Below are 23,495 nucleotides of genomic sequence, written 5' to 3' on the forward strand. Positions count from 1 at the left end.
CTCACTTATGAGTAGCACCCGAAGATGCAGTCTTCTGTTTTCCATCGCATTCAGACTAGAGAGCTGCATGGGAACGGGGACGACGGGAATCCCGCGGGACCCATGGGGACACCCCCTAGAGTCGCAGGGATCCCATGGGGACGCCTCCGAGGGTCGCGGGGTTCCTGCGGGGCTGGATGTACTAAGTCGCGTGGCTTTTCTCCCTACCTGATCTGCTTGCAGCACAGAGCGAACGGAAGGAAATTTAGATTCGCGGTTAAGGGCAGGGAGGTTTGTCAGACCGGGGCTGTTGTCGGTCGGTCGGGGAAGCGCCACAAAAGTAAGGGGACCTGGTCGGCTGTGCTGCACCCGGGGCGGGGGATAAGGACGCTGAAAGCACTGGGGAGGACAAAGGGGTGGAGAAAGACGCTGAAAGGCCATGGGGAAGACGGGGGGGAAGGACACTGAAAGCACTTGTGGAAGACAGAAGGGGGAGAAGGACGCTGACAGGGCATGGGGAAGACGGGGGCGTGGAGAAGGACGCTGAAAAGACATGGGGAAGACAGAGGGGGGAGAAGGACACTGAAAGGACATGGGGAAGACAGAGGGGGGAGAAGGACACTGAAAGGACATGGGGAAGACAGAGGGGGGAGAAGGACACTGAAAGGACATGGGGAAGACAGAGGGGGGAGAAGGACACTGAAAGGACATGGGGAAGACAGGGGGGGAGAAGGACACTGAAAGGACATGGGGAAGACAGAGGGGGAGTAGGACGCTGACAGGACATGGGGAAGATGGGAGGGAGAAGGACGCTGAAAGGAAATGGGGAAGATAGAGTGGGGAGAAGATGCTGGCAGGGAAGAAGACAGAGATGCCAGACTAGGGGGGGGAGCGGAGGGAAGAAGATGGGTGCCAGACCAATTTGGAAGGGGGGAGAAAGGGAGAGGCACAGTAACAGAGCAAATGGAAGTCGCAGAAGGAAGAGAGACAGTGGATGGAAGGAACTGAATGAGAACATGAGGAAAGCAGAAACCAGGCAACAAAGGTAGGAAAAGAATTCTAGTTCTTTTTTTTTTTTTGCTTTAGGATAAAGTAGTATATTAGTTGTGTTGTTAAAATTTATAAACAAAAGAGGCTCTGGTAGAAACCCGTTTACAAAGTATGTATTCTTCCCAATTAATATTTCCAAATTAATAAAGTCTTTTTGCTTATTTGTAAATGGGTTTCTACCAGAGCCTTTAATTCAGTAGCATAATTAAATGAAATAACTATTTCTGAAGTTTATAGGGACGGGCGGGGACGGAGGGGATTCCTCGCGGGGACGGGTGGGGACGGAGGGATTCCTCACGGGGACGGGTGGGACTTTGGCGGGGACGGGTGGGATTTCTGTCCCCGCGCAACTCTCTAATTCAGACATCACAAAAATTCTTATGGATCACTGGGAGATGTTGGACGGACCACTGCGGGTGGCCAAGGCTATGGCCAAGCTCTAATGTTCCCCCCCCCAAAGGTGGATTTTATGATGGTGCAAGTTACCAAGTGCACCTCTCTTCCCAGTGAAGGCGGTGTAGTTTTGAAGGACATCCAACACCGCAGGATTGATTTTGTTCTCAAAAGGATTTTTGACTTTGGTCTCTGCTTTGAAAGAGGCTGCAGTGGCGGCATTTGTCACTTGAGCCTATCGCTTCAAGTTGCACTATTTTAGACAAAGATCTTCTTTTTGGTAAAGACCTTATTGACCTTATGGCCAGTGTACAATATTGTAAACCAAAATCCTTGCCAGACAGCAGGCCTCAATCCTCTCAGGGATTGGGGTGCATTACATTTTGTGCATCCAGGCAATACTACCAATATTCTGGAGGTTCCTCAGGCTAGATTCCATTTCAGAATGCCAGACAATGATTTGGAGGGGCTAGGTGCCCACAGTCATTAGGAGCCCATTCTGCCCCTGCTTCAAAGAAGCAGTTATGATGCCAAGCTGGTGGCCGAGATTCCCGCATTGGAGGGAGGCTTTCAGCATTTATGGAGAAATGGGTGGAGATAACAAATCTGTGGATGCGAGAGATTCTGTGGGAGTGGTACTGTGATGATGTGATCAGGCCAAGCGGTCATTACCAGTCACCTCTCAACTCCCCCAAATACTTCTTTTCTAGGTTCTTCTAAAACACAATAGTTAAAACATTTATAAGACACATCCTCTAGGCACTTCTGGTCTCTACAGAGTTCTCTTCCTCCAAGTCCTCCCTGACCCTCGTTGGCCGGGTATTCTCCTGTCACAGGTACAAACTCATAGTAACATAGTAAATGACGGCACATAAAGCCACACAGAAACTTATGGGAGTTTGCCCATAAGTTATACCCATTTAAAAAATAAATGATTAGGTTAACTTGTCTCTTCTTTGATATTTCTGGGCCATAGACTGTAAAGTCTGGTATTGTCCTAGGTTCCAAATGCTGAAGTTGCTGTCCAAGCTCACTCTAGCCCAGTGGTCTCAAACTCAAGCCCTTTGCAGGGCCACATTTTGGATTTATAGGTACTTGGAGGGCCTCATAAAGAATAGTTAATGTCTTATTAAAGAAATGACAATTTTGCATGAGGTAAAACTCTTTATAGTTTATAAATCTTTCCTTTTGGCTAAGTCTTAATAATAATAATATTGTAATTTATAGCTAAAGAGACATATAATCGAGAAACTGTTTTATTTTACTTTTGTGATTATGATAAACATACCAAGGGTCTCCAAATAGTACCTGGCGGGCTGCATGTAGCCCTCGGGCTGTGTGAGACCACTGCTCTAGCCTATCCAACCATCTCATTTGCAGGATATCTACTGTAAAGTCTAGCCAGTAACATCCTCATGTTCCATATTAATGGAGTTCCCATTTATGCCCACCCCATGGGACACAGACCGTGCAGGTCTGTCCAAAACTGGCCTTAGTTCTTAAATTACATCCTTCGTTTTCTAATTAAAGATCCTCTATTTTTATCTCGCACTTTTTTTAATTCCATCACCATTTTTCTCTCCACCACTTCCCTCGTGAGGGCATTCCAGTCATTTACCACCCTTTCCGTGAGGAAGAATTTCCAAACATTGCTCCTAAGTCTTCCTCCCTGTAACCTTAAATTATGCCCTTTAGTTTTACCATTTTTTCTTCTCTGGAAAACATTTGGTTCTATATTAATGCCTTTTAAGTATTTAAATGTTTGTATCATATCTCCACTGTCCCTCCTCTCCTCCAGAGTGTACTTATTTTTTCCAAGTTCATTGGTCCCACCCTAAGTTTGAGAGACTGCTTTATCTCCCAAAGGTTTGGGAATAGAATGGGTGTTATACAACAAGTAAAGATTAGGTTCTTAGCTCGTTAATTGTCTTTCTTGTAAACCCTCGCTCTATTCCTGAAGCCTGCCCTGGGAGATACTGATTCACTTGCTGTCTGCTTCAATAAGTACTGGTAAGTTGGACTTCTTGTTTCTTTGTCCAGCCTTAGCAAGAATACGATCCGTGAATATTTTGTTGTTCGTGTATATGTTCCATACTCCCACACTGTTAATGCAGGTTGAGTTCTAATTGTTCATTGTTTGATTGTTTGTTCTGTTTTCCAAATGTTTGATATTTGTTAAGCTGTTTAATAATATGAGCAGATTAGACATGTTTCTCAGGGAGTATCCCTGTACCCCTTCCCTCTTCTCTGTCTGCTTTTTTTTTTTTTTTTTTACACATTTTTTGCAAATGAAGCTTCCTACAGGATTTCTCTCAAAGGTATTGACTACCCGAAGGTTCTTGTACAATCCCGTTTTATTTTCCATGACCAGTGAGTTATTTCCATCTATCCGCCATGATTTTGTAGGAAGCCTCAAAATTTCAGAGACTTTAAAACCCCTTCCCCCCTCATACCTCATCACTGTGTCAGTGCCTCAGTTCCTCAGTCTGTCTTCATACAAGCCAGGCTGTAGGAGCTTGTCTTTTCAGCTCATGTTTTAATTTTGCATATCTTCAGTATTTTGTGTTTGCGGTTTTTGCCCTCGTGCTGTGGAGGTTTCCTGTGGGGGCATGCTTTTTTAAAAATTCTTTATTTATAACATATTCAGTTTTACAATCAAGTTTGATAATTACAACTTGAATCAGATCAAAACTTCTTAACAATAAAGAACATAGAAAAAGTATTAAGAGAGATCAACAGGAAACATAAAGTATTAAGTAAAGGTAATCATACGAGTAGCAGCAATATTCAAGACATCTTGCGGCCGGTATGTTCAGTATATGGCAAGTCATACATCATCAGCTATAGTTACCAGCCGTTCTTTCGCCTCAAATTCTAACAGCTGTTTTGGCTTAAAAAAAAAAATTCTTATTTTGATATGTAATATAATATTTTGCTGAAAATTTCAACAAATGTGGGGACGTCTTTGACTGTGGAAGATCACAGACCTTTGGGGAAAAAGTCTGCTCTAGGGGGTTCTAGAGAGTTCACTGCTTATCGGCAAGCCCACTGGACAGCCTGCGCTTCAGATGGAGCTCAGGGACTGTTCCCTTGGGAGTTTGCTCACCCCAGGTTTGTCCGCTAGTAAGTAGAGCACTGTTCTTTAACCTTTTTACACCTATGGACCGGTGAAAATAAAAGAATTATTTTGTGAACCGGCAAACTACTAAGACTGAAATTTTTAAAAAACGTCTCTGCCCTGCCCCACAAGCTTGGTCCTCGCAAACCATCTGATCCCATCCGCACAAGCCTCAAATAGTTATAATTTTATATTGAATATGTTTTATTAAAGTATAAAAAGAAACAATATTCTGTACAATAGTCATTTTATAAATACAAATAATACAGAGCAAGGCTCAACAAAACTCCGGTCTCCCCTTCCCTTCACATATATCCCCTCTACTATTAAGAAAACTGAATAAGTCAGATTATTACAGAATGTTACACAGAAATATCATACTAACAGAATACTGCAGTCATACATGACAGGAATAGTGTTAGGGGAGTGCAATTAGGACAACTGCCCCCTGGTCAGAGAGAGCTCTAAGCCAGCTGGAAGCTAAAGAAGCACTGCCTGGGCTTTGCAGTCCCCAGTTATATCTAACACCAGCTCTAGCAGGACGCATATTTCAAATTTGATATATTCTAATCACAATATAGAAATAAAATTATTTTTTCTACCTTTTGTCATCTCTGGTTTCTGCTTTCATCTTCTTTTCACTCTCTTCCTTCCAGTGTCTGCCCTCTCTATCTCTTCAATCCAGCATCTCCACCTTCCATATGTTATCTGCCTTCTTTCTATGCCCCTCTTCCCTTTCCATCCAGCCTGTGCCCCCTGTCTCCTTTTTACATGATTCATTCCAGCTTCAATGCTCTCTTCATTTTTATCTCTCCTACACCAAATCTAGCATCTTTGTCCCTCTCTTTCCTTATTTTTCTGCTGACCCCCTTCCCAGCATCAGTCTCTCTCTACTTTCTCATTCCTCATCTGAGCTCTCCATTCCATCCTGACTCTGTCCCCTCCTCTAATCTCCCTGCTGGTTTTTTTTCCTCCTCCCCTGTCCAGAAGTAACTCTCTTCCCTTTCCCTTCTCCCCTCCCAGCAGCATCTCTCCTTCTCCCTCCCTCCAGTTCCAGTAGCAGCTTTCCCTTTATTTTCCCTTGTCCATCAGCTTCCCAGGATCAAACAGTGGCTTCCTCTCCTTCCCTCCGCTCCCCTCCCGGTAGCTCTTAGTACTTGCCTGCAGCAGCACAGCGATTCACTTAGGCATCCTTGGGTCCTTTAATGGGACACGCCGCCTCTGAGGAAAGAAGAAGTTACATCATCAGAGGCGGGCCACGACTCAGCAAAAGCCCCAGGGCTGCCGAAGTGAATCACTGTGCTGCTGCAGGCAAGTACTGAATCAGCTCCCCCTGATCTCGCCGGACCTGCACCTGTGGACTGGCATCGGTCCGTGGACTGGTGGTTAAAGAACACTAAAGTAGAGCAAAGTCTGATCAGTTCTGTGGAGGCGTGCCCAGGATTGGAGCCAGACTGTTTCTCTGCATGGTGTGTCCGAGGGTAATGAGGTCTCTGGCTGTGGTGGTCAAGCCAGTGGGCTAGTCGGATTTAAAATCCGAATTTCCAGTTCTCTGAGGCAAAGGATATCCCTGTAAGCTGTTTTCAGCTCTACAGTGTTTCCTTTTCAGCACATGTCACAGTGAGTACAGGCTTGACAGCCTGAATCAGCGATTTTTAAGGGGGTCTTAAAAATTGGGTTTGGGGTGGTGTCCCTACATGCCCTACCCCTCACCATATCTGTAAAATCCCAACATAGCCATTTTGGGGGGGTTTCCTGTGATTATTTTTAAAAATTATTTTCCCCCAGGCTATTTTTTTTTTTTAATCAAAATCGGTACCTGCGGTGGCCATCTTGAATTTTTCCTGATTTTGAATTTAAACATTTGTTATACTTCCAAGCTTCGTTTTTACAAGAAAACTGCATAGATGGCCTTTCCAGGGCAGGATGGGATGGATTCATTCCTAAATTGTAGTGGATGGCTGTCCGATGCACAACTGTGTTCCATGTGCACTGTGGCTCGTGAGGGGTGTGAATCTTGCCCGGATTCGGTGCTTTTGACTTCCAAGGAGGGTCTTCTGCCCGAACATCCTGTAAAAATGGCGTCAGAGACCCTGGGGAGTATGCTGGATATATTTTAGCAAAAAGATATATCTTTAGCAAAATATGTCTTTGACGAGAAACCTCGCAAATTCTCCGAACAGCCCAAAACTGATGTGCAGAGGTCGGTTGGGCACGATGGACCTCAGGTTTGATCCAGCGGAGGCATTGCTTATGTTCTTATGGCTCCTGCCACAGAGGATGGGTTTTATTGTGAATATGCTTCATCATGCATACTTAGTTAAAAAGTCTCTGCCTGTTTCCCTTCCGCTGGATCCTATGCCGGTCACAGGGACCCCTGCTCCTCTGGACCAGGGTCTTTTCTCTTGCCTTGCTTCGGGGGTGCCAGCAGGTAAGTCAGCTGTGCCCATGGTTGCACCGGACACCTTTTCCATACCTCTGCTTTCGCCAGGAGGCATTGTGGCAGTCACCAATGTGGCAAACTAGGCGGATCTCCAGGATCCGGATCAGTGCGGAGCCCCAGATTTGGGGGAGAATCCCACTGTTCGCAGATTTTTCAAGCATGTGTACCTTGTTGATTTGATCTCGGCATCTCTTAAGGAATTTAACCTGCAGGCTGAGCAGCTGGCCACTGCAGAATGTTCCCTCATGAGTGACCAGAGGCCACAATCTGCCTCCTTTCCTGATCATCCTGACCTCGTATGGATTCTTGCATATATCTGGGAGACTCCTCAGGGTCCCTTGAAATGTGCTTGTTCTTTGGCATGGCTGTATCCCATGGCAGATGCCTTTAACAAGCACTTTGCTTCCCCGAAGATGGATTCCTTGGTGGCGCAGGTCACCAAGTGCACATCTCTCCCTAGTGATAGGGGTGTAGTCCTGAAGGATGTTCAGGATAGATGTGTGGATTTTGTCCTTAAGCGTCTGTTTGATTCAGCTGCTGCTGGTATTAAGGCGGCGTTGACCTCTTTGTGGCTTGGGCTTGCCATTCCAAGCACTGTGGTGCTTCATGACTTGGAGTATCTCATCTCCGGTATGGATTATGTGGTTGATGCCTTGTACCAACATCTTGCAAGTTTTTGCTAAGCTTGCCGCCTATTCCATTTCGGCTCACAGAATGCTCTGGATCCAGCAGTGGTCTAGTGATTCATCTTCTAAGGGGACTTTTGAGCCGGTTGCCCATTACACCAGAGGTGTTTCATCCTCTTGGGTAGAGCTGTCGGCTGTTTCTCTGGACGAGATTTGCAGGGAAGCTACCAGTCCTCCTTACATACATTCACCAAGTTCTATAGGATCAATGTGGCAGCCAAGCGGGATGCTGCTTTTGGTGCCTCTGTTCTGGCAGCGGGCTCATCAGACCCACCCTGAATTTTTGGGACTGCTCTGTGGAATTGTACACAAATCGAAGATTAGGTTCTTCCCTTTGCTAATCTTCATTCTTGTAAATCCACACTTTATTCCGGGAACCCACCCTATTTGCTGACTCGCCGATCGTCTACCTTTACAAGTACTGGTAAGCTGGATTTCTGTTTTGTGACCAGCCTTTATGAGTGTGCCATTAGAATGGGATTAGCACTTAGTTTGGGAGGGTCCCTGTTTCAGGCTGACAATGCAAGCTGTCTACCCCTATAGCACTGTTTTGTTGTTCAGGTTTCTAATGTTTCATAACCTGATCTCTCATTTTTCATTGTTGCTGTTTTGCTTTTGTTGATATGAGCAGAATTGATTTACTTTACAGGATGTTCTACCCATTCCCCTCTCCGTTTTTTTTCCTCTACAGATGTTCTTGGCTGCTTTTAGACTAACTGAGGCACTGAGACAATGATGAGGGGGAGGGGTTTAAGTCTCTGAACTTTTGAGGCTTCCTACAAAGTCCTGGCGGGTAGACAGAAATAACCCACTGGTCATGGAATAAAGTGTGGATTTACAAGAAAGAAGAGCAAAGGTAAGAAACTAATCTTTTGTTCAGGACTAGAGTATAGGATTACAAGAAATAAGATTAACAAGGTAAGAACGTAATCTTTCCATGATGTAGGTGTGGATATTTTTCATGCAGATGACGAAGAGGTATCTAATTGTGTACTGGACGACAGTTTAACCAACATCCAGTGGCTGGGAAAAATGAGTTCAGATGGACTTGGGCCCTGCAGCATGAAGCAAGAGCTGGATGACAAAGAAAATGTATCTCCAGAGAAGGAGGGGGCCAGAGTAAGTGTTCTGTGTATGCAAGTACAGGGAAAACATGTTTAAATGCTTAGAAATCAAGTAAAAATATAAAGAAATTAGGAAGATAATCTATTTATAGTTCCTCAGACAATAAAACATTTAAGCACCTGAAAAGATTTTAAAGTAAAAGCAATTACCAAACTTATGTTGTCAACAGATTCTCTCTAGAACTCTGGTTTTATTTCTCACTAGTTTCCCCTGGATTTCATTTTCTGTAGTGAGCTGACATTCACTAATGAAATAATAGTAAAACTATGTTTGCTGTGGCAGTGAGCAATATTACACTAATCTCAAATGGAACTAGCCTTCAACTTTTAATATTCTATTGGTAATTTTTCACACAAAGAATTGTGAAGGGGAACAAGTAAAACAATGACATAAGAGATTCCCATTAACATACTCCAGAGGACAAACGTAAGTGCTAATGACATTGTCATTATTGAAGAGTTTACCTGAATGCCAGGGCATCCTAAGAAGCAGCAAGTCTTGTTCTCATTGTCTACTCTCTTGTGTTACCCTCTGTGCTAATAAGTTTATATGACTTTTGCATTTTATTATATAGAAAAGCAAATGCTTGCCTGCTATCCAGTAACTTATTTTCCAGTGCAATAGGTATGTCATTCCGGAAAAGCAAGTAATCTCCCCATGGCCGCGAGTCTTTGCAGAAGAAATCCACTCTGGATTTTTTTTCTGTAATCTTCCTACTTCATAGATAACTCTATAGCTACCTACAATTTTTCCCTTCTGCACGCAAACCAGAAGGAGTGTTTCTGTTCTGCTCTGCCTTTTTCTTCTTTATTTTAGTCGGTTTTTCATCTTTCTTTTGGTTTCAGTTCTCAGAGCTTTCCATTTCCAGGGTTAGGCTCTGCCTGTGTGGAGAAGAAGCAGACTGTGGTCTGCAGCTGACAGGCCAATCCCTTGTGGTATCAGCAGACAAGTTTTTGAAGCTCGGGAACGTCCCCAGTTAGTATTGCTCACCTACTGCTTTGCATTAGTGCTGCCCAATTCAGGTAAAAATTATTCAATTTGGTTAGATTTGCATTTCCCACCCAACTGGCTTTCATTTTTTTTTTTTTTTTTTCAAAAATGTCCTGGCAGGTTTGTTTTGTAGCCTTTTCACCCACCGCATTCCTGCTTTGCCCCTCTGACCCCATGCTGGCAAAGTGGTATAAACAAGAAGACTTTTACTTTCTCTGTTAGGTCCTAGCTCATCTGACATCGTAATCGCAAAATCTGACATATCGTAATCACAAAATAGAAAATAAAATTAATTTTCTACCTTTGGTTGTCTGGTCATTTTATTATTCAAATTATGTTGGTCCCAGGCTCTGATTTCTATTTGTCTTCTGTTTACTCTCCCCAGGGTCTCCTGCCAATTTGATGTTTTCTTCTTTTTCCGTGCTCACCATCCTTCTACCACCTCTGTACCTTCGCTTCCACTGCCATATTCAACACTTCTGTTACTTTCCCACTGTCTACCATATCTCTCTCCCTCTTCCTCTCTCTCTCTCTCTCTCTGCCTTTCCATCCCTGCCTCTCTCTCTCTCTCTCTCTCTGCCTTTCCATCCCGCCTCTCTCTCTCTCTCTCTCTGCCTTTCCATCCCGCCTCTCTCTCTCTCTCTCTCTCTCTCTCTCTGCCTTTCCATCCCTGCCTCTCTCTCTCTCTGCCTTTCCATCCCTGCCTCTCTCTCTCTCTCTCTCTCTCTCTCTCTGCCTTTCCATCCCTGCCTCTCTCTCTCTCTGCCTTTCCATCCCTGCCTCTCTCTCTCTCTCTCTCTCTCTCTCTCTCTCTCTCTCTCTCTCTGCCTTTCCATCCCTGCCTCTCTCTCTCTCTCTGCCTTTCCCACTCTCTCTCTCTCTCGGCAATTCTCCAACTGTTATTCTTCTTCAGGATTGGCCACAAGGGTGAGTTGTATGTACTGTTACAAGGCCTAATGATACCCCTAGTTTCCAGGGTATCAAGTATCTCTTGCACGGACTCATACGAGGCCAAAGGAATCTTATACTGACGCACGAAGACGGGCTTACTGTGGGGATCCATAGGAATCTTGGTCACATGTAGGTCGGTCAGGCCAGTGTCGTAAGAATCCACTGCAAACAGGTCTTGATACTTGTACAACAACTGTGCTACCTGAGCCTTTTCTTCATTGGAAGAGCACGCATCAGCTAGGTCCACTTGTTCCTTTACCATGGCATCAAACTCAGAAAAAGGTTGGTTGGAGGAGATTTCCACTTGGTCTTAAATCTGTTCTTGTAAAGATGAAGATTCAATGGCATTCACCGCTTTGGATTGGTCAGACAGAGCTAACTTCCTGGATAAAATCAAACAATCATTCTCCACTGTTACATGGGATGTCGATGCATCATATGGCCAGAGGAAGTCCAGTGAAATGAGTTCTTTAGGTGAGGTAAGAATACGGTCCGGTATGTCCCCCCCCCCCCCTGGCAGGGGTCAACACAGACAGACAGAGACACACAGACACACACAGACAGAGACAGACACAGAGATACACACAGACACACACACACACACAGACAGACACAGAGGCAGAGCCAGAAAGAGAGGCAGGCAGAGCCAGAAAGAGAGGCTGAGAGAGAGAGAGAAGGAGAGACAGGGGCAGCGAGAGAGAGAGAGAATTTTTTCTTGTGAATCCACACTTTATTCCGGGAACCTGATTCAGTGTTCACCTGCCTGGAAATACTGGTAAGCTGGATTTATGTTTTGGTCCTGCTAGATATAGCACTATATTTGGGGGCACCTAATTTAGCACCCGCTTCTGTCAGTGCAGGCTTTGTCTTACTATAGTACTGTTTTGTAGTTCAGGTTCTAATGTGTGATAACCTGTTTTACAGTTTTCATTGTTTGCTGTTTTACATATGTTTATATGAGCAGAATTAATTATTTGGCGGGGAGTTCTCTGTTTCTCTCTGTCTCTTTCTTTCTTTTGTTCCTGGCTGCTTGGAGACTGGATTCTCCAGGATGTGCTAGCAGACTTGAGAGGTTATGACTTTAATTATTTGAAGCTTTCTACAGTGTCTGGCAGCTGGAGATGCATATCCCACTTGTCCCAGAATAAAGTGTGGGTTTACAAGAAAGAAGATTAGAGAGGTAAGAACCAAATCTTTTATTGCGCCAGGTACTTAGATTGTGAGGGACTGAGAAAGGTACCTATATATAATAAATGTAAACTGTTTAGATTGTACCACAGAAAGGCAGTATATTAAATCCCCTTATCCTTACTCATTCATGACCCTCCCTAACCCTGGTATCAGTTGTGGTAGCCTTTAAAGAGCAACCTGCATGTGCATAAAATACATATTTGAATATTGCTGATGTGCTTCATGAACATCTAGAGTGAAAAAAATTGAGAGAAGATTGCTTCAAGTCAGCAAGCTCTGAGTCCTCACAGAAGCCTGTAGAGTTAGCAGCCATCACTGAATAAAACACAGAAGCCATACTGGAACTACTACAACTTATCATTTCTGTAATGCTATCAGGCATTCGCAGCACTGTAAACCAAAATGTGGAAGAGACCATCCCTGCTAACTGCCATACGAAGAAATCGGTTATCTATGTTTCAAAAAGTATGGTCCAAATACAAATTATGGGAAGAATCTATCATCTCAGAAATAGAATAGAATGGTTTGAATGTTAAGTAGATTTTTCACCTCCTGTCCTCTAAGGATGAATGGGTGTTGGGAGGGAGATGCGGGTGATTTGGTTTTATTTTAGGATATGGGATTTCAATATATTTATGATTTGTATACTGGATGATTAAGTTTGTATTGTGAAATAATTCAATAAAGAATATTAAAAGAAAAAAGTGTAAATCGAAAAAAGTAGTCCCAGAGGTACAACGACTAATAGCGGAATTGGCAGTGAAGGAGAATCCACCAGTGCATACGCTAAAGGTGTGATGGGAGAGATAGAAAGAAACTATGAGATAACAGAACCCTGAAACCCAAGTGAGGACAATGTATCGATAAGTAGGTGGTGATTTCAAGCCACAGATAGGTCAAGGAGGATGAGGATGGAGTAGAGGCCTCTAGATTTGGCCAGGAGCAGATCATTGGAGATTTTAGTAAGGGCAGTTTCTGTAGAATGAAGATGGCAAAAAACCAATTGAAGTGTGTCTAAGATAGCTCGAAATGAGAGAAAGTGAAGATGATGGTAGTGAACAGCATGTTCAAGTAGTTTGGATAAGAAGGGGAGGAAGGAGATGGGACAATAGCTGGAAGGGCAGGTAGGATCCAGCGAGTGTTTTTTGAGGAGTGGCATAATGATGGCATGTTTGAAGGCGTCGGGCACATTTGCGTTGGCGAGTGATAGGTTGAGGATATGGTAGATAGAGAGGATAATGGTAAGTAGATGGGTGGGGATGGGATCAGAGAAATATGTGGTGAGTTTGGAAGAGGAAAGAGAGAAAATGTTTTCTCAGTGATTTCAGGAAAGGAAGAGAAGGCGGCAAGGGCTGAGATGGTGGCTCAGTTGAGAACTCAAAGTTAATTTTGTGAACCTTGTTGTAGAAGTGCTCAGCCCTAGTCTGGGGGGAAAGTGATGGAGGGGTTGGAAGTTGGGGGACTTTGAGTAAAGAGTTCAGTGTGGCAAAGAGGTGAGAAGGTTTGGAGCTGTGCGAATCGGTCAAATGGGTGTAGTCTTGTTTGGCAAGTGAGAGAGCAGACTAGAAGGGGGAGTAAAACTTTTGATAAAGTTCCTCATGAGAGGCTCCTGAGAAAATTAAAGTCACGGGATAGGTGGTAAAGTTCAGTTGTGGATTAGGAATTGGTTATCAGATAGAAAACAGAGGGTAGGGTTAAATAGTCATTTTTCTCAATGGAGGAGAGTAAACAGTGGAGTGCCACAGAGGTTTGTACTGGGACCAGTGCTATTTAACTTATTTATAAATGATCTGGAAATTGATGATTAAATTTGCAGATGACTCTAAACTGTTCAAAGTTGTTAAAACATGCGGATTGTGAAAAATTGCAGGTGGACCTTAGGAAATTGGAAGACTAGGCATCCAAGTGGCAGATGAAATTTAATATGCAAAGTGATACACATTGGGAAGAATAACCCGAATCAAAGTTACCGGATGCTAGGGTTAGTGCTCAAGAAAAGGATCTGGGTGTCATCGTAGACAATACGATGAAACCTTCTGGCCAATGTGCAGCGGCAGCCAAAAAAGCAAACGATGCTAGGAATGGGATGGTTAACAAGACTAAGAATGTTATAATGCCCCTGTATTGCTCCATGGTGTGATCTCATCTGGAGTACTGTGTTCAATTCTGGTCTCCTTATCTCAAGAAATATATAGTGGCGCTAGAAAAGGTTCGAAGAAGAGTGACCAAGATGATAAAGAGGATGGAATTCCTCTCGTATGAGGAAAGACTGAAAGGTTAGGGCTCTTCAGCTTGAAAAAGAGATGACTGAGTGGAGATATGATTGAAGTCTACAAAATCCTGAGTGGAGTAGAACGGGTACAAGTGGATCGATTTTTCACTGTGTCAAAAATTACAAAGACTAGGGGACACTCTTTGAAGTTACAGGGAAATACTTTTCAAACCAATATTTTTCACTTGGAGAATAGTTAAGCTCTGGAATGCGTTGTCAGTGGTTGTGGTAAGAGCGGAAAGCGTATCTGGTTTTAAGAAAGGCTTGGATAGTTTCCTGGAGGAAAAGTCCATAGTCTGTTATTGAGAAAAAAATGGGGGAAGCCACTGCTTGCCCTGTATCGGTAGCATGGAATATTGCTACTCCCTGGGTTTTGGCCAGGTACTAGTGACCTGGATTAGCCACTGTGCGAACGGGCTACTGGACTTGATGGACCATTGGTCTGACCCAGTAAGGCTATTCTTATGTTCTTATGAAGTGAATGAAATCAGCATGAATGCAGGATTCATTCCTAATTACTTCAAAATAAGTTAATACTAGTTGATAAAAGGAATGAAAAAAAAAGATCCAGAAGCTGTCATGTCTATCAATCTGAACTGCATAAAGGAACTGAGGCAGTTAGTCTTATATGTAACTCTAATCTAACAGTAGGAACATTCAGGAGCATTGTAGGTAGATGGCTTTTTTCCATAAGGTCAGATAATCTGGTGAGTGCCTAACACCCAGAAGTGTCTTTAGCCAAAATTGCATCCTGTGACATGCTTCCTAGCATCCCTGCCCTGCTTATGCATCGCAATCACTGCAGGGGAGAGAATGGCAGGGAGTGATTCTTGTGCCAACTCTCCAACGAGCCTCTGTGGAATTAACAAACCTTCCTATCAAAAGGATTGCTGTAAATGCATTTAGCTCACCTGCTAGGTTTGTTTAAAGAAGGAGGAAAAAGCCTCAGACTCTAGCTTGCTGCTAGTCAGCATGCAGGTAAGCAATGTAAATAGAGATACCTCATTGACATAAAAAACCTCCTTCTACCCAAACACCTATGAATGTGAGCAATTTAATTGTGCTTTAATATATGCACCAATTTATATGCTGCCTTTTCAAATATTCTTTAAATATAGTATATGTAGACACTGTGACTAATTTTGCTTTGAACTGTCCCTACAATAATACACAAAAGGAAAGTTCAAAATAAAAATCTCTTGTTCAGACAGTCTTTGTCTCCACCATCTGTACCAGGAGTCTATTCCACACATATAGTGTGCCAGTCATAAAAGTGGTTTCTTTAGTACCTCTCCAGTCTGGTACAGCTCAAACACTGATGAGTAATACCTCACCATCACCAGCAGGTAGAGACTGAGACAAAAACCTTTGGTTGCAATACAAGTAGCTGTGCTTCCTCCTAATCTGACCAGTCTTCTCTCAGTCTCAGCAGGTGGTAAGATATTGCTGTCTTCCCTGGGTTAGTGTAGGCCTGTTGGAATTTGTATAGTGGCCTTTTTGTCCCTGTCTGGTGCCGGACAAAGCTTGGAGGGAGGTCTGTCTGACCTCGGGGGCTGTCACACTCGACAGGTCACAAGTTGAGTCCCTTCCTCTACCTCCCCATATTTTTTCTAGAAGTGCCTCAGCTGTAAGCTTTGCCACCAATACTAGCAAAGCATATAGCTTAGAGAGCCAGTAGAGTCTGTTCTGGAAAAAAAAATCCTGAGGCAGTGCCAGTCTGAAGGGAGCCTTCAGTGTTATTGTATTGCAATTTTATTGCTAACTGCACTTTTTCACTTAGCTAGGTCACATATTGTGCAATAAGCACTTTTAAAGGGAAAAAGTGCTCATTGTGCTCCAGATGCGAGGTCGATTTGGGCGGCCAGTGTTTGTGGTGTGCTGGCCACCGTGAGAGGGAGTCCTCGGCGGCTTCAGGTGCTGACATCCAGGGATCCCCTTCGTGTGCCTCGCACGCTGGCAGCTGAAGGAAGGGAAGCCTGGGATTCTCTTGCTGCCCACGCAGGGATTCCCCCACCCGCCGATTGTCCGGGAAATAGTTTTCCTTACCGCCAAAGCTGCTGGGGACTTCCATCAGCTGCTGCCGGCTTGCCTGCTTTAGCAGCTGGGGCGGTTCGGGCTTGTCAGCTGCTACAGGCATCGGGAGCATTTTTTTGGCAGGCTTTGCTCCGATTTTTGGCGGGAAACACCTCCATTTTGTCTGCAGCCTCAGTGACCCTCCCCCTGTATTAGAGAAACAGGGGAAGATTTCTTCTGGACCTCTGGCAGTGAGTCCCATTGGACCGCCAGGGATTGTTCCCTGATTTTGTTTTAGCCTTGTGGAAGGCTTATCTTCAAGCAGCCGGGCGTCCTGCTTCCACCCCAGAGGTTTCAGGGGGGGTTCCCCGCCGTATCCTTTCCAGGTCAACACCCCCCCCCCCAAACAACAGTTTTGTTCCCGTCTCCTCTCTAATCCAAGCGGCCAAGGTTCTTTTGGGACAATGATTTTTTTTTATGGGGAGCAGTTTTCTCTTGATTACCTGGACCTTTTGGGATCCTTTTGGGGGGACAGATGCTGCTGGCGGATGTTTTTTTCCAGTTCCGCCAGCTGGCGACAATGTGTCAGTGGTGTGCATCTTTCAGCGGGAAGAGCTCCAGGAGCTTAATCTTCAGGTTTCCTTGGTGTTGCATTTTGAGGAAAATGAGCAGGAGCCCCCGTGTGTGGTGGACCCCCTGCTTCGGGGGATCCGCTCAGCATCCGCTCTTTTCCTATGCATCAGGATATTGTGCTTGCGCAGTGGAAAGTGCCTGAGGCACCCTTTTGTTTTGCGCGTTCTATGGCCCGCCTGTATTCCATCCCGGAGGGGGATAGGGATACCTTGAAGTCGGTGGTGGTTTCAGCCATCACGAAGCGGCAAACATTGCCTGATGAGGGCAGCTCTGCTTTGAGGGACTCTGAGGAGCGTAAGTTGGAGTCTCTCCTTAATCAGAATTTTGATACCCTTGCCCTTGCGGTCCAAGCGGCAATGTGTGGCAGTCTGGTCATTCGGGCTTGTTTTCAGGCGTATCCTTGATCGTGAGTCTTGACTGGTCCTTGGTGGAGCAGGAATTAACCAAGACTGAGATGGGTGCTTCTTATCTCTCTGATGCCATGTTTGATCCGTTGCAAATGTTGGCCAAGTCCCTGGCCCTTGGGGTGGCTGCTCATCGTACCCTGTGGCTCCAGGCTTGGTTTGCGGGGCCATTTCTTTCAGCAGATGCAGTCCTTTCTTGGGGCCCGTCAGGGGTGATATGATTCCCACCCCAACTGGTTCTCCCGCCGCTCGTCCCGCCCAATAACTCCTTGCCGGCGCCTCCCCTGGTTCCGGTGGGCGTCTAGTTGCGAGACTTTTACCAGATGTGGGCAGTGATCACGATGGATCAGTGAGTCCTGGAGGTGATTTGGGATGGTTATGTTCTGGAGCTTGTCCACTCATTGCCAGATCATTTTCTCGCTTCTCCTTGTCAACGGCATGGAAGAAGTGTTTTTTTTGCCAGACGCTTCAAAGACTGCTACATCTCAAAGTAGTAGTTCCATTTGCCCCCTCAGGAGTGTTACACTGGCAGGTATTCCATTTATTTCGTGGTGCCCAACAAAGAGAGGGCTTTTCGGCCCATCTTGGATCTGAAGGGGGTCAACATGGATCTCCAAGTTCTGTCCTTTCGCATGGAGACCCTGAAATCTGTCATTCTGGCAGTTCACTATGGGAATTCCTGACCTGTCTCGATCTGACAGAGGCCTACTTGCATGTTCCGCTTCACACCTCCCATCAGCGGTTCCTTCGCTGGGATGGCACTATCAGTTTTGTGCGCCTCCTTTTGGTCTTGCCACGGCTCTGCAGACATTCACCAAGATTATGGTGGTCATGATGGCGGCCTAGTGCAAGGAGGGCATTCTGGTTCACCCCTTTCTGGACAACTGGTTGATCCTAGCAAAGTCTTTTTCAGTAGAGTTCCTGGGTTATGGTTCGGGTGGTGGAGTTCTTGCAGTCGCTGGGATGGGTAGTCAGCCTGTCCAAGAGCCAGTTGGCTCCGTCTCAGTGCCTGGAGTACCTTGAGGTTTTCTTCATTATCTCCTTGTGGAAGGTCTTCCTCTCATAGGCCTAAGTGCACAAGTTGAAGCTGCAAATTCGCCTTCTGAAGGCTTCCCAGTGTCCTCGGGCGCAGGATTTCTCTAGGTCTTGGGGTCAATGGTGACTTCCCTGGATGTTGTGCATTGGTCCGCTTCAGCATCCTCTGCTTGGTGGTGGTTTCCCCAGGTGATCTCTTTGGACTCTCTCGTCCCTTTTTAGGGGTTAGTTCGTTGCAGTCTCCATTGGTGGCTACAGTCTTCCCATCTGGTACAGGGAGTGAGTTTGGATCAGCCCCAGTGGACAGTGCTTCTCATGGATGCCAGTCTCCTCAGCTAGGGATCTGTGTCTCAGTTGTTCCATTCAGGGAAGCTGGTCTCCAGAGGAGGCATCTTGGTTGATCAATGTTCTGGAGACAAGAGCCATCCAGCTGATGTTGCTAGCATTCCAGACGTTATTGACGGGCAAGTCTGTTTGGGTTCTCTCGGATAAGGAACCAGGAGCCGTCTGGTGGCACAGGAGGCAGCTCTGTTCATGGCCTAGGCAGAGTCTTATCTTCCGGACAGATCGGCTTCCCACATAGCAGGAGTAGAGAATGTTCAGGCAGACTTCCTCAGTCATCACATGCTAGATCCTGGAGAGTGGTATCTCAGTTCCGCAGCCATTGAGTTGGTTGTGCAGACTTCGGGTCGGTCTATCATGGACCTGATGGCCACGAGTGTCAATGCCAAAGCGCCCCTGTTCAGTTGGCGTAGGGATTTTCAGGCAGCGGGGCTTGATGCTCTGGTACAGCCTTGGCCAATGGCAGGTCTCTTGTATGTGTTTCCTCCGTGGTCGATAGTGGGCAGAGTTTTTCGAATTGCTCGGCACCCTGGCCGTGTGATCTTGGTGGCCCCGGACTGGCCCAGGCACCCATGGTACGCAGATCTGGTTCATCTTCTCATGGCAGATCCTCTTTCACGGCCTCTCTCGCCCAACCTGATTCAGGGTCCAATGTTCAATCTGGATCCTTTTGGTCTTACAGCTTGGTTCTTGAGCGGACATGCCTAGGTAAGAAAAGTTATTCAGATAAAGTGATCTCCACTCTCCTGAGGTCCTGGAGGCTTTCCACTTCTCAAGCTTTTGTGTGTGTTTGGTGTATTTTTGAGGACTAGTGTACTGCGTGTGGAGTGGTTTCCTTTCAAGCCTCTTTGCCTCACATCTTGCAGTTCTTGCAAGAAGGCCTGGGCAAGGGCTTGGCCTAGTCTTCTCTCTGGGTTCAGCTTATGGCCTTATTTGCATTTTGCAGTTTGCTGTACAGTAGGTGCTTTAACATTTTTCCTTCTATCTGTTTTGCTTTTTAAGGGTGGCCAAATTGTTTCAGCCTCCGATGTAGCCTTCTGTTCTTGCTTGGGATCTTAATCTGGTCCTGTCCATGGTTGTGCGCCCTCCTTTTGAGCCCCTGAGTTCCTGCTTGTTGAAGAATCTTACTCTTGAAGTGGTCTTTTGGTGGCTATTTCTTCTGCGAGACGCGTTTCTGAGCTACAGGCTTTCTCTTGTAGGCCTCCCTTCCTGGAGTTTTCTAGGGAGTGTGATATGCTGCGGCCTGTTCTTCCTTTCTGCCAAAAGTGTTTTTGCCTTTTCATGTCCATCAGTCCACAGTCCGCCTGGTCTTTTGTTGTTGGGAGTGCTCTTCGTAGCAGAGGGAATTGCGCAAGTTGAACGTCTGTTGGGTCCTTTTCTCTTATGTTCAGCGGACCCAGGACTTCCGGAAATTGGATCATCTTTTTGTCCTTATAAGGGGGATGGCGCTTCCAAGGCTACCATTGCACACTGGATCAACGAGACTATCGCTTCCATGTATCTTCTTCAGAAAAAGTCTGTTCCGGAATTTCTCAAGGCTCATTCCACATGGGGTCAGGTAGCTTCTTGGGCTGAGTCTTTGCTTGTGCCTCCTGTATAAAATTTGTAAAGCTGTGGTTTGGGCTTCTCTGCATTCCTTTGTACGACGTTACCAATTTGGACGTTCAGGTGCATCGGGATGAGGTGTTTGGTGGCAGCCCTCCGGGTGTCTCACCCATGATGAGTACTGCTTTTATACCTCCCATCAATAAAGATGTACTGGTCTGGAGAGGTGCTAAAGAGGGAGAAATTAGGTTCTTACCCACTAATTTTCTTTCTTTTAGACTCTCCAGACCAGTACAGCACCCCACCCTATCTGTCTGTCTGTTGTTTTCACGTGGAGTGGGATTTTTCTGCAGGTTCTGTTATTTTTCTTGGGCCAGGGAGATCACAAGAACTGCGGCTTTGGCTCAGCTGTTGTAGCTGGTGAACTGTGGGAACCTTTGCTGAAGGGGCTTCTCTCTGCATCTTCCAGCAGCATTGCTCTATGTTGATTGTTACTCCTGCTCGGAGTGTTGTTACTGTTATAATTTGCAATGTTTAGTTCTGCTTGGCTATTTGGCAGACTTGTCAGATTAGGGGTAAGCACAGCTACTTGTATTGTAACCAAAGGTTTTTGTCTGTTGCCACCTGCTGGTCATGGTGAGGTATTACCCATCAGTGAAGCTGTACCAGTCTGGAGAGTCTAAAAGAAAGAAAATTAGGTCAGAACTTAATTTCCCCTTTAAATAGTCACTTGTCTTGAAGAACAGAATTGAAACCACTAGTTAACTTTTAAAATATCCTATGTACTAATCATCAGATGGTGAAGATAGTTAACTTTTTGAAAGGCTTTAAAGGTGGAGAAGTTTGAAAATTTTTGCCATTTTCTGCTAATATTTGGAAAATATCCTAAGACCAGAATTGTTAGCAACGTTGTGTGGTGGTCATGTATCATTACAATGTGTACAGAAGCTAGACCAGATTCTCCTTTCATAAAGAAACTAAATACAAATCGGGAGGAGAAAATAACAATAAAACAGGGAGATATAGTGATGCTTGTGAATTGATGTCGGGGAGATAGGCACTGCTGGAACATGATTATAAGCTTTAAGCAAAAAGGTGTTAAGTTGATAGCATATCATGATGTAGAATCATATTTATTTCCAAGACCTTTTTAAATACTCAAATAGCAGTGGAAGTTGTTAGTTTCTTACCTTTTTTTTTTATTTTATTTTAACTTAGAGTGAGGAGGATGCAAGTGTCGCACCTTGCAGCTCTTCCACCTCATGGCAAGAGTCCTTTTCGGAGCGTCCTCCATATTCCTACATGGCTATGATCCAGTTTGCTATCAACAGCACAGAGGGAAAACGGATGACCCTGAAGGAAATTTACACCTGGATTGAGGATCATTTTCCCTATTTCAAACATGTAGCTAAGCCTGGGTGGAAGGTAATGCAGTGCATATAATTTTAAAAAAGTATTAAGCTCTGTGGTTTTATAGCACCAGCCTGTACAATATCCACAGTTCTTAGAACTGGGAGCTCAAGGGTTGTATAAAAAGCTTGTAAGGCAGCTCTGTGATAGTAGGATAGTAGGGCACTCTAGAAATATATGCAAAAGAATGCAACTGGGAGTTCTGTCAACAGATCAAATTAAATCTTTGTTTATCCCTGTTTTTCCAAATTGTTCAAGGTGAGTTACAGTAGAAGTTAAGCAACAATACTGATGCAGGTCCTGAGGGAGAATGGGCAAAGGATTAAGGCATATGTGTATTTGTAACTGAAGTCTAAGAGCACTCAGTAGAGAGGTAAAAACTCAGGAGAAAATGACTCGGGTGTACTAGCACAGATGAACATATGGGCCTGTGCAGAAAGACATAATTTGAGATGTACAATTGTGTCGGAACTCATCTATATGGATTAATATATTTAGTTTTGAAGGGGAGGGGTACCACTTTTGCTGTACCCTTAGTTTCTAGATACCCAGTGGAATAAACTTTCAATGAAGGCTCTTCTCCTTCAAATGAAACAGCTGTTTGTGCATGGAAAAACCTTTAAAAAATTGCCCTGTTAAGCACAGAATACTTGTCTAATACAACTGCTTTTGGTGTTAGGTGAGTTCATGAAGGATCAGTGGAACAGATAATCTATGGGAAGAACACACTATGATATAGTCATGGTGAAACCCGGACATCTATTGCTCAGTTTTAAGAACTTGCTTCTTTGCAGAATTCTATTCGACACAATCTTTCCCTTCATGACATGTTTGTTCGAGAGACTGCAGCAAATGGTAAAATTTCCTTCTGGACGATTCACCCTGATGCCAATCGTTGTCTGACGCTGGACCAAGTGTTTAAGGTGGGTCTCTCTGGGTAATGACACTTCCTTGTGCAGCCAAAGCTTTCATTTTACTGTCTGATGCTATACTGGGGATTGAGGTGACAGAATGTGACTAAAGGTCAAGGCTGCAGGGCCACTTGCCTACTCTAGTTATTGTCCTTTCCAGTTATAATACAGTATATCCTTCATGATTCCAGATATGCCCGTAACTAAGATCCTCTGTGGTTATTCCACACTTTCTTGAATTCCATTACTATTTCGCCTTCATTCCACGTGTCGCCCACCCTTTCTGTGAAGAAATATTTTCTTTATTACCCCATCTCCTGCTTGAAACATGTATGCCTTCTAGTGCAATTATATTTCTGGTATGCCTGAATGTCTATCTTCCCTGTTCACAAGAGCACTAAATATTTGAATTCCTAAGTCTGACTTTACAAGGTTTATGTTGCCAGCATTTTTATGCCCTTTTGGTAGCCCTCTATGGACCAACTCCATTCTGTATCTTTCTAAGGATGTCTCAAGATTGTTTTAAGAAATCTACTCGTATGAAGTGATTAGATCACTACTTCTGTACTTAACTGCCATCACCTGTGCCATAGCATCCTTGTTCTTATCTGAAAGTTAACAGGAGCTATTTTTGGTGGCAACTGACCAAGGTGTTATTGAGGCATGCAAACTTTGGCCTTCTGAAAACCCTGAATTAAAAGGCACTCTGACAATAATTACAAATTTATGTGTTGTAACTGTCTTAGAGCAAAATCCAACACTTCCCCCACTCCCAAATGTCTGTGTTGGGAGAAAGGGGAGTATTGAGTCTTTTCAGTAAATTTTACTATATAAAATATGATTAGAAAATCTGCAAATGTAGGTGACTCTTCTTCAAGTGAATAAAATTTACTAAAACAAATCTAAAGACTGGCAGCATATTTCAGATGAAAAGGGAAGAAAAGGACCATAGAGTGGTAGTATTTTATACTATAAGAAACTTTCTAGAAGAGCTGACCTGGAGG

The 23,495-nt window shown here is 44.6% G+C and overlaps 1 protein-coding gene across 8 annotated transcripts in view; it reads left to right on the forward strand.

Moving 5' to 3' along the window:
* The window catches only part of FOXM1 (forkhead box M1), a 104,030-nt gene that overhangs the window by 33,602 nt on the left and 46,933 nt on the right, over positions 1-23,495 (forward strand). For 6 of the 8 annotated variants that reach the window (XM_033952415.1, XM_033952416.1, XM_033952411.1 and 3 more), the window contains 3 exons: positions 8,616-8,788; positions 21,389-21,595; positions 22,375-22,503. In XM_033952415.1, the coding sequence (XP_033808306.1) occupies positions 8,616-8,788; positions 21,389-21,595; positions 22,375-22,503 (509 nt within the window). The remainder of the gene's footprint in view (positions 1-8,615; positions 8,789-21,388; positions 21,596-22,374; positions 22,504-23,495) is intronic. The other 2 variants (XM_033952414.1, XM_033952417.1) reach the window with 2 other exon arrangements.

The sequence above is a fragment of the Geotrypetes seraphini genome, chromosome 7, assembly GCF_902459505.1.
Source record: "Geotrypetes seraphini chromosome 7, aGeoSer1.1, whole genome shotgun sequence".
Taxonomy (NCBI): domain Eukaryota; kingdom Metazoa; phylum Chordata; class Amphibia; order Gymnophiona; family Dermophiidae; genus Geotrypetes; species Geotrypetes seraphini.